At 33.2% G+C, this 12,243-nt stretch overlaps 1 protein-coding gene across 1 annotated transcript in view; it reads right to left on the bottom strand.

Annotated features, from left to right (window-relative positions):
• Positions 1-5,790: 5,790 nt before the first annotated feature.
• The window catches only part of AASDHPPT (aminoadipate-semialdehyde dehydrogenase-phosphopantetheinyl transferase), a 37,065-nt gene continuing 30,612 nt past the window's right edge, over positions 5,791-12,243 (bottom strand). Inside the window, exons 5-6 of the mRNA XM_020996093.2 lie at positions 7,530-7,607; positions 5,791-6,343 (exon numbers count right to left, since the gene is read on the bottom strand). Of these exons, the coding sequence (XP_020851752.1) occupies positions 6,179-6,343; positions 7,530-7,607 (243 nt within the window). The 3' untranslated portion in view covers positions 5,791-6,178. The remainder of the gene's footprint in view (positions 6,344-7,529; positions 7,608-12,243) is intronic.

Below are 12,243 nucleotides of genomic sequence, written 5' to 3'. Positions count from 1 at the left end.
GGATGATACATATTTTCAGCAGCACATGATAGATGTACAAAAAGAGATTACATATTATGGCATGATAATATCCAAATAGACTCGGTAAAACTAAATCATTCCTTCATTTTCAAAGTCTCTGAGTAAGAGCAACTGCCACTTTCTTGCCAAGTAAAGAAATAAAAACTAATAGCCTGCATCATCACCTAACCACAACCATCCAACCATTAGCCCACAAATGTTCAAAAACACCTCAACTCCAAGGGCCCCACTAATCATGCTAAAAGCCTTCCACCACAAAATTCCTATGGGGATAACTCTAGCAACTTTACTTCCCAATATAAAAAGTCCAATTATCAGAGATTCATTAATTTATTGCTTTGTGGGGCCTGAGGGACACAACCTCTGAAAGGAGGCTATTGTTACCTTCCACCACTAATCCCAAAGACAACGACAATAACATGATAGGGCCAGATGGATAACAATACTGCATGCTGGACTAATTTCTAATGCCCTATCTTGATTTGTGAGAGTATAAGCCCACATCAGAATGAAGACAAGTTTGAACCCAATTGTTTATGCATGTCTCAGTCAAGTCAACAAATATTTATTAAGTGGTTAATAGGTACAAGACATTGTGCTAATAATAAGTAAGCAATGAAGAGACAAAGACTGGCAAAAACTGTCCCTGCCCTCAAGGAACTCACATTCTAATGGAGTACCCAAAATGAAATCAACTATGTACAGATAAGATAAATACTCTATAAATAGGAGGTAATCTCGAAGGGAAGACAAGTGGAATTAAAGGGGACTTTTTGAATAAATTAAGATTTTAGCTGAGGCATGGTGAAGTAAGCCAGAGGCAGAGGTAAGGAAAGACAGCATTCCAGGAATGTGGAAAAACCAGTGAAAAAGCAATGTGATCTGTCTCCGAAACCCAAGCACAGACCCATTTCTCCCAAAACAAATAGCCATACTTAACACTATCAGTACTCTGTTCAGGACATGTGGCATAAAGAATTCATAAACACAGAAAGGCATCAATATTAAGCAAATTTTTAAAGGAACAATCCACAAATTTATTAAGTACTTACTATATGCCTGGCACTATATTCTAGGTACTATATACTAAACACTGGGGATAAAAAAATTATTATCAAAAAAGGAAACTAAAGATATAGACCTAAAAGGAGAACAGCAACATCCTAAATAACTAATTTCATAGAAACAAATTATATTAAAAAGAAAAACGAGACAACTTTAAAATTTATGTTACACAGTAAAAAGTCTTTACAGGAAAATTTTTATCTGAACAATCATATTAATAAAAAGGAAAAGAACAGATTGAGAATATAATTTAAACAGCTAGAAAAATTAACAAATTAAGGAAATTAAAAATAAAATGAAATGTAAAATTCAAAGGATCAAAATGGAGAATAATGAAAATTATCAGAAGCTACTATGCCTAACCCTACGACACAAAAATGAAAATGTAAATGAATAGATAATCATCTACAAAAAGGGAGGCAACATGATATAGTGGCTTGCAGCAGTCCTTGAAAACATTATAACATGTATTCAAGTCTTGCCTCTGACACATTGATCACAGTGACCAGTAAGACTATTTTAGAAATGTGTTGCAACTGTGCCTCAAAAATCATTTAACTGTGCACACCCATTGATACTGATAATATTACTAGGTCTATACCCCCAAAAAACGGAAAAGGACTTCTATGTGCAAAAAATATTTATAGCTCCTTTTTTTTTGTGGTGATGGCAAAGGACTGGAAGCTAAAGTGATTTCTATCAGCTAGGAATGGATGAAGAAATTATCACATATAAATATGATAGAATACTACAATGCTATAAAAAATGATAAAGGAGATGGTTTCAGGAAAAACATAGAAAACTTGTATGAACTGAATAACAACAACAATGTAAAGGGAAAAAAAAACTTTCTCTAAAAGGCTTAAGAACTGTGATCAAGGCATTATCAACCATGATTCTAGAGGATCCATGATGAAGCATGTTACTCATCTCCTAACAACAGACAAATAAAGGAATCAGGGTGCAAACCGAAACAAAAAAATTCTTGAACATGGCCATGTGTTAAGTTTTCCTTGACTGTTTATATTTATAACCAGTTTTTGTTTTTCTTTAATTTTTCAATGGGGGGAAATGGGTTTTTATTATTGAAAAGATTTTTATTTAAAAAAAGGAATGTTACAAAAACCTGCCAATCAACTTTCTACTGATGAAATCTTAGACTACACACACACATGCATACGTCTATTTCTTTGCAAATTCTATTTAACATTCTATTTAAATATTTTTTGCTAATTTCTGTAAAATGTACTACAAAAATTAACAAAGCAGAAAATATACAATCTAAAAAAGCCAATTTCAGAAACATAAATTGAATAAGCCATAAATAAACTTCTAAAGGAGGGGAGAAAACACTTCCTGGTCCAGAAAAATTTCAAGTGAATTCTAGTAAACATTTAAAAAACAAATGATTCTTTGATAAACAACAAATTGCTCTCAAAAATCAAACAAGATGGCACTCTACCTAACTCCTGAAATAAATATGCTCCTGATAGCAAAACAAGACGGAATAAAAAGCAGAGAAAGGAAAACTACACATCAATGCCACTAACGAATAATGATGCAAAAATTATAAATAGAATGTCAGCTAAGAAATGATAGAAATAAGAGAGAGAGAGAGACAGGACAGATACCAACTTGGATTTCTACTGAGAATACAGTTTAACATAAGGAAAACAACAAACATTATTAATTATGTAAACAAAAACATTATTTCATCAAGAGAGGTAGAAAAGCTTTCAACAAAATTAAGCACTCATGTTAAAAACACTAAAAAGCAAAATGACCGAAGGATCTTCCCCCTAAATGATCAAAGGCATGTATATAAAACCAAGATCTAACAATATTTACATAGCTCATGCTTTGGAGCTACCCTTCCAACCTCCACTGGCACTGGTGAGTCAAGTCCCCAGGGCAATGCTGTATCTCCCCTCAGGGTTTCTTAGGTTAACCATGAAGAGATGATGGGGACAGGGAGAGGGGATGTCCTTTCCAATGCTATGGCTCATGACCTCCTAAATACTTATTTCCCTGATTATCAACTGATATTAATTAGCCAAATCACTAGCTTTTAGAAAGGGGTATTTATTAAAATGACAAAAGAATAGTTAGTAAAAATATCTACACGCACAACTCCCACCCCGAATCTGTGACACATTGTTCTACAAACATATAAGAAGCCCATGAGAATGTGGGCTCAAATTTAGAGAGTTTAAGCTGTACTTTAACTCTGCAAAAATGTTCCCTTAGGTATGGTATGACATTTCTGCTGGGCTCCTTCAAGAGCCTTGAATTCATCTTTCCTCAAAACACCCAGTCTTTCTCCAATACCAACAACTAATGGAAACCAATGACTAAGTCCAAGTTCTCTGGTCCTGAGAAATTCATAAGTTGCTCCAAGGTAGAAGGAGGGAGAGGAGGCAAGATGGAGATGGATGATGCAGCTAAGGCCCAGGCATTTACTCTCCTTCCCAAAGGGATTCCTTCTCCGGGGCTATGCTAGAAGTGTCTGCCACTAAGCATTCAGACACTTGAATCCTTGAATCTCAACTACCTTCTTGTTTTATACAAGCCCCAGTGGGCATTACCAAGTCTTTAAACCAATTTGAACAGACTTCTTGTCAGACCTAGGTGAAATGCCTTAACTGAACACAGAAGTCCAAGTACTGTTCCCATCTAGCTCACACCTATGAGACTGATTCAACTGACAGAAGCTTTCACCTGACAAATGTCTTATCAATTACTGTTAAGTATTGATGTGATGATATGATTGACTGACTCAATAAATGCCATCTTCATATTTACTTTTTAGGTAAATTTTTATGGTTATCTTTTGCTTTTGCTTCACCTACATTTCCCAATACATCTCTCTCCCTCCTTGATCCCAGAGAGCCATCCCTTATAACAAAGAATACAGAAGAGGTAAAAACATAGTCCAGAAAAAAATAAATGATATATTAAAAAAAAAAATCTGACATTACATGTCATCCACACCCACAGTCCCCCACTTCTACAAAAAAAATCAGGGTGGATACCTTCTCATTTCTCTTCTTTGGGTCAAGTTTTGGTCATTATATGAAATTATAGGTCCTGAACAGCCCACCCAAATGATCAAGACCATCTGGTACTAGATTGAAAACTAAAAAGTAGATTAGCAGAACTTATACAGTACAAAGCAAATCTAGAAGAATATGCATGTGGTAGTCTCACACTTAATAAGCTGCCCATCTCTCCTCACCCTAAGAATAAAGAAGTCCTATTCAGCAAAAACTGTTAGGAAAGTTGGCAAGATTTGAACCAGATAATACAACAGTATCATAATAAATTCCAAATCAATAAAAGATGTTAATATAAAAATAATACCATAAATTGTAAAAATCATACCATAAAAAGCTAGAGAATAAGTTATCTCTCATAATTATGAGAAGGAATTCACAGAGATAAGTCATGAAGATTATACAAACATTTTATATCATACAGAATGTGAAACTTTTTACACAAATAGAATGTAGGCATTAAGAAAAAAAAGAAATAGTTTGGGAGAAAAAAAAACTTGCATTAAAGACCTCTGATAAAAAGTGTGATATCAAAGGACAAAAAGCAATTTTTAAAATTAAGAGACATTCTCTTGAGAAGATTAAGATTGATCCTGTATAATCTTCTTATTAATCATATTTACAAGTAGTAGATTTTGTCCTGTAACTGTTTTAAGTCATGGTTCTTTGTCTTTGAACTTAGTGCAGAATTCAGCTGATCTATAATGGGTTAAGTTTTAAAAATCCAGCTCTTCTTGCCTCAAGGAATTTTGCTAACCTTGAGGAATGTGTGTGAAAGAAAGGGAGTCAGGCCTGATATCTTTACTCTACCAAGTTACCCTTCAAGGATGTCAGGTTTGTTGTCCAAAAGTCTGGGCTGCTATCTTGCACCTGGACTCAAAAAATAAGCCCTTCTAAGTTTCATAAGAGAAGAAGTGGAATCGTTGCTAGCCCGCATTACCAAACTTCCAACCAATCATGACGTTCCCTGAACCTTAGCTCCATAACCAAGCACGTACCCCTTAATCCCACGATGTCATCCACCCTGTTCTGTTCTTTGTTCTGTGCTCCCCAAAACCCTATTAAAGGGGAACTGTTGTTTTCCTCAAAATCTTTGGCATAAATGGAGGCAAGCCATGGACCCATTTATTGACAGGTAGCATGTCTCTACTAATAAATGTTATCTTGCTCAGAGATCTACCTCAGTTTAATTTTTTATTAAATTTCAACTGTGACACCCTATTAGATAAGTAAAGGATATGAACAGTTTACAAAACAAAAAATGCAAACTATCGACAGTCATCTGAAAAAAATTTCAAAATCACTAAGAATCAGAAAAACACAAATTAAAGTAATAAAACCTGAAAAAAGTACAGGTGACTAACATAAATTAATAATATCTGGCATGAAAATAATACTTTGAAGTTTTCAAAACACATTACATACATTATTTCATTTAAACCTCATCACAATCTAATAAGGTAGGTACTACAGATAGGAAAATACCATGACCAAAAGAGCAGATATGCCAAGATAGTTTTGATTTTTAATGTCTCCCCTTGGAATATACGTAAAGACTGTCAACATCTGTCTTACTATGAAAATTATTTTTACTATTCAATATGCTTTGCATGGTAACCCATAAGAGGATGCTTAATAACAAGTAATGACATTATTTACAAAAATACTAAAATTTTTTATTTGTTCCAGTATAAAACAGAACTGTTGCATTTTCTTCTTTGTATCCTCAGCAGAGAGCACTCTGTTTGTCTGGCACATAATAGGTGTTTAACGAATACTTGCTTGCTTATTGACCAAAGTACCTTATTTTAAACAATTTACACAAAGTTATTTAGTTGCAGCAATACAAATGGTGAACTTACACTACTGTCCCATCCTGGTCTGTTTCTAGGTCACATATTACATTTGTGGCTCCTTTTTACCTCCCAGAATTGGTCCAACTTTGTTGAAATACCGTTTGAGTCCTTTAATTACCTATTTTCTGGTAAGCCTGGGATTGTTTAAAATCTTCATTTTTCACTTATTTTTCTTGAGCATTATCACAAACTTGTACTATTTCGAAGTGGCTCCTCTTGTCTGGAGCAAAAGTTGTCCCAGTAAAAAGGATCTTCTGGGGTCAAAGGGATAGCAGATGCTACCAAATCTTCAAATGTCAAAAAAGTGAACTGTGACATAGTTGGCTCAGGATGGTCTTGAGAAAGAACCTAAAAATAGGAAGATCTTTATGTGACATTACTTAAATCTATGCTATTTTAAGATTTATTTTATAATTTAGAAAGAATAAGACAAAATCAGAGGCTGGGGGATTCTAAATTCAACTTCATCTATTGAGAATATAAGAGAACTTCAAGAATTATTGCATATCAAGAGTAATAACAAATATAAAACATGAAGATAAGGCAACAAAATTCATTTAATCACATAGAGGAAATGCTTCTTTAGAAAATTATTTATACAATTCCCTGAAATCAGAACACATATCTTAGAAATTTCTGAGACACAGACCTAACTAATGGGACTCCAGATAGGCTTACTTTATTGTACAGTGAATACAAAGTCAAAGTTTAAAAACTGAGAGAAACAGGATGCTCAGATTAGGGCATCTCTGGTAGAAAATTTTTCATGTGATGATGATGCTACTTTGTTATTGGACTTTGTCCACCTTATCCTGCTCCCTGCCCCCACACCCTTGTTAATAAGATTATAAGCTCCTTGAAGGTACAGATTGTATCATTTTTCATCATTGTACATATAGCACATGAGTGCCAAAAGTGCTAAGGACATGTTTGTTTAACTAAATTGGATTGAAGAGTACTAAAAAAACTAAAGGAAGGGAACAGAGTAGCTAGGGAACTCAGGACTAGCCATATAATGCAATTATGGAACTAAGTCTCCACTGCCTTTAGTATTATTTGTAATAATTTTAGGACTTACCTTCCTATCCTCCAAATGAATATTTCATTATTTCTATTGAATATTAGATTGCCTACTATCCACTCAGTTTCAATTAAATGACTACTATAATCAAAACAGCCAGTTCACCAGATAAGAATTCACTGCTATAGGTACTGTAATGGTGGTCACAGGATATGATGCTCTAATAGATTAATTAGCAATTTTTTAAAGCAATAAACTATGTGTATTCAAACATGAATTGCTTGGTAAATATTCTATTTAAAATACTTGATTAAAGTTGGTCAGAAGCATTAAGAATGAAACTTAATGAAAAAGTACCATAATTTTATAATTGTAAAAAAGTTAGACTCAACCTGATAAACCATTTGTTTATAAATATGTGTTTGCCATATACATATTTGTTGCCATCAGAAGGGAACAAAAATCAATACTAACTGATGTTTAAAGTTGTATAAAAAGGATTTAATGTCTTACTTGAGGATTCTGTGGACTGAATCCGTCTGGTTTCTTAAGAGCAACTGCAATATGATGGTACTCATCCAATCTGCTTTCCTAGAAAAGGTAAATAAATACAACTTATTTCAGGTTTAAAATTGTCCATGGTTGTTTTAATAGTATACACTATTATTATTAATCACAGTAACTCATTTGACTATGTTTGGTTAAGCATACTACAACATGTAGACAAAATGAAAATTCAAAATCATGACATGCTCATAATTTTTTAATTCCTACACATCATACTGAAAAACAAAAGGCTTAAATTAAAAGCAGCAGCTGTTGAGACTGTAAGGAAAAAGACTATGAATAACTAAAAGAGACTGTTAAAAATGAAACAGAACTTTCAATTTAGAAAACCTCTTGTTAACGCACTCTTCTATTAAGACTTTCATTTCAAATATGAAAATATTATTTTAAAAAGAACAAAGACTTCCTATACTTCATTTTCTTTCTTCTTTTCATTCAATATTTCTTTCACTTTTATTACATAAAAATACCATGAAATAAGAAACAAAGGGAAATAGGTTTAATAAGGAAAATTACATGGCAGTATTTTTTTAAAAAACAAAATAGAAAATATTATATACATATAACAAAAAATGTAAAAGGTCATAAAAGACCACAAATTAACTGTTTAGTTTTACTATTTAAAAGGTCAGGATGATACCAGAATATACTAGAAACAAAAATAATTTATATAAATGGAAAGCAATAATTGTTCAAACTGAGAAATATGCACAAAGTTGAGTTACTTCTTTTTTATATGTCTGGAACACATAAAGAATATTTTAGTAGGCCTACACAAACAAAAAAAGGCAAATGCTTTAAAATGCGTCATATGATTATGACTTATTATTGAGGAAACTGTCCAAGAGTTTTTTATATGAAAAGAATTTTTGAGCTAATGTGTAATAATTGTCTATTAACTGATAGAGTACCTTTTGAACTGAGAATGAGCATGAGATATTTCTGAAAAAAGTTTTTGGTTTTAGAAAACTTGTAGCAAGCTAAGCAAATTTTTTTATCTTTAAAAGTTTTTTTTAAAAATCTATAATGATAGAGACATGTGTTTTAGCTAGAAATGCATGTGTAGAATTACTCAAACCAATAATTCTTTCATGTCTATTACTTATTTTATACAAGGCAATTGTTTAAAATAATCATCCAGCTTCTCCTCACTATATGTGTAACTGAAAATGCCTTGCTCAAGTTTATCTATTTTTCTTATCTCCACTGAGGGTTAAGATACAATTATATTCTGATGTCCAAAGTCAGTTTTATCTTGTCTACTCAGCCCTTCTCAGAGGCATGGATGAAATTTTAAAGAACAAAAGCAGAGAGGATATTATTCAATGACTGTTATTAACCTAAGGAGGTCATGTACTGCATTGTTAGAAGTTGCAATTTTCCAATGTTAACTGCTAATGTAGACTCCCACTGTTATTGTATAAAAGGTTAGCATAAAGCCATCTGAAAAACATTAAGGCCTTTATTTTCAAAGGTCTCTTCCTCCAATCATGTGATTTTTATGTCCACAAAAAGTAGTGGATATCAAAATGGAAACTGAAATTGAACCAAAATAATCCCATTTACTTTGCCAGTTTGAACTCATTTATTTTATTCAAACACCTCAACTAGTCTTGCAGGCAGCAAGATTATTTTACTGAAGACAGATGATGATTGAGTTTTGAAACCAAATAATCTTTTAAAATATATTTCAGATACAATAATATAGCTATCTAGTATTATTCAGTATTACTAAAAAGATGAAACAGTGACTAATTGTTAGGACTAACAATCTTTATTGAACAAAACAAACTGCAGTATATATGGGTATATAACTTTAAAAACAACTTCAAGAGAGTAAACACTCCATTTTTATACTTCCTCCCTTTCCCCAGAGATGATGTAGCTGCCATTCACTTTAAGCATCCTTTTTAAGATCTCCCCATCCAAAGGTAAATCTTAAGGTGTTTTCATTAGAAATGAAATTGCAAGCAACAGCTTATGACAAATGCATAAAGTTCCTTAAGGTAAAATATTCATCTTTTCATAACTCATATTTATACTGTGCTTTAAGGTTTATATGGTATTTTTCCTTATAAAGTAATGTTTCTACAGCAGTGAATTCAATAGGTAAATTATGGAAAAATTCTGGAAAATCAAGAAACATAAGATGCATATTTAAGATATGCAGAAGAAAGAAGACTAAGAATTAATGTTTTCACAAATAAAGCTATTTCAGATCCTAGCAATGGCCTGTAACAGCGTTCCATATGCTATAAACATTATAAAAAATGTCCTGTGAGAAAATTCCAGAGCTAAAACACTTTTCTGTTTAAAGTACAAATACAAAATTGTGTGTATGTATGTGTACACACACACACACACACACACACACGGATGTATAAGTTTCTACTACAAGCTCTTGTCATCCCATCTTCCCACACCTGCCCTTTCTCCCTTCATCCCCCTAGTAGTAACTCTAGATACAGGGAACCTGCACTGTAATACACAATCATCTGATACAGAGTAATTCAACATTCAATCTACAATGCACTGATGGAGTAAGTACCATGCCCAATTTAACGACCAAACTCAATGTAAATTCCTTTTGAATAATCATTTTATTTTTTCTATTTTAATTCCTATTGCCTAGAACAGAGTCTGGCACACACTAGGTATAAATAAATGTTTACCGACTGTTAATACCTACCCTGATCCCCTATATCTCTTTCTCCCCTGTTCCTCTTGTACCAGTTAGCCCTGGAAAAATGAGGCATCTTCACAAGTTAAATTCCTACAATTCAACATGACACCACAAATTTTAAGTCACTTATACCTTTCTGGGTTCTTTTTCCTTTGTTTTCAAAGCATTTCTTCCATGACTTCAAGAATATTCCATTTTTGCTGATCTACAGGATAAAGATGCCCCCCCCATTTTCCACCATCTCATTTAGTATAATACTATCAACAGTTATAATGCATTCATACACATAGCACTTTCAGGTTTGCAATATACTTTACAAATATCACCTCACAGTATGGGGACCAATATGCATTTTGTGGATATAGTAGCTGTTTCTTGCCATCGGCAAAAACACAAAAAGAGCAAAAAACCTGCAAGACACTGGATTATTCATCTTGACCTCTTGGCTGAAATGGATTGTCAATTCTGTAACTCTTACTGATTATTCTCATGGATAACTTACCACACAGTCAGCAAATTGCTAAGCCTTTTCATTATACCAGAGACTCTATCACAGGGAACTTCTAAGCAAATCTCTTTTACACAGTGTGCTTCCTTTCTTTTTCTCTAGTTATTTAGAATTACTTTTTCAAGCGGATTTGACCTTCAATTAGCAAATTTCTACAAATAGCTTAATATAAACAGTAGCCAAATTTAGCTGTTGTCTGGTGATTATCTTGAATAGAAACTGCTTGAAATTCTTTTATCCTCTTCCTTTCTTTTCTTTCTTCCATGACATAATGCTTTGTACATAATAGGTGATTAATAAATGTGTTGAATTAAATTTTACTTGACTAGGTAAAACAAAACAAAGCCTAACCCATTCTCCTCTGAGGATGTATATACTGAGATGCTAACATAAGGAGAAAATTTTGTTGAATAATTCTCTATAATTAACAAGCCATAAAACAAAGAAATATATATTTGCTAAAGGTGCTCAACACTGTTATGGATGATATCCTATGCAATGTCCAGTGGAAGGCTAGCCTAAAGATGGTGATACATACTGTTGTTTACAGAGGATGCTGTGTTAACTGTACTGACCAACCTCTGGAAAACTATATCTCATTTTCCTATATCAGATGAACAGATACTCAATAAATCAGCCTAGTAATCCATACAGGAAAAGGAAAGCAATTGCAAAATGCATATCGTGCAGATTATAATACGCAGTTAAAAGGGCAACTGATTTAGTACGCTCATCTTCAACAGGCTCTGCAGATAGACACTGTCTTGCACTCAGAATTTAATAGGAAGAATTGAGTAGAGTAAGTCACATTTGAAAAGTTATAGACCCCCAAACTCCTATTTTATCATTAATATTCTCCCAGTAATGTAATATGGTTACAAATTATGAAACTCCAGGATATTAGAAGAATTAAAGTTGTAAATTATCCAAACAGCAATGAAAATACAGGTGGTACAATTATATAGGTTGAAGAAAATATCTAAGAATTAATTGAATGCAGGAAGTGTTATACAATCATCAAAGTGAGTGGCTATCAAGAAGAAGTAAAGGACATATGATGAGAGAAAGGGGTAATGGCTGATTTCTTATATATACATACACTTAGAGCAAACCCTTCAGTATAGTGTATACATACTCTCTGGAGGATTTATAAAAGGACAGGGATAGGAAACACATCAGATGAGAACTTCTAATATGAGCTGCAATCTGCAACTAGGACATGGAAGGTGCTTAATAAATGCTTTTTTGACTGTCTGGCTGACGTTTATGCCTGAGATAGTTTATAATTTTCCATCTGCCTAGAATGCCCTTATCTGCGCCACCCCCAACCCCACAATCTCTGCTCATCAGAATTCTAATCGTCCTTCAAGATCCAAATCAAATGCCACCTTTTTCCATGAAGGTGTTCCTTATGACCACAATGGTTTATTATTCATCTCCCCTTGACCATGGTAGCATTTTTGAACATT

The sequence above is a fragment of the Phascolarctos cinereus genome, unplaced genomic scaffold, assembly GCF_003287225.1.
Source record: "Phascolarctos cinereus isolate Bilbo 61053 unplaced genomic scaffold, phaCin_HiC Scaffold_726;HRSCAF=1367, whole genome shotgun sequence".
NCBI lineage: Eukaryota > Metazoa > Chordata > Mammalia > Diprotodontia > Phascolarctidae > Phascolarctos > Phascolarctos cinereus.
This window is presented reverse-complemented; position numbering and strand designations above follow the sequence as displayed.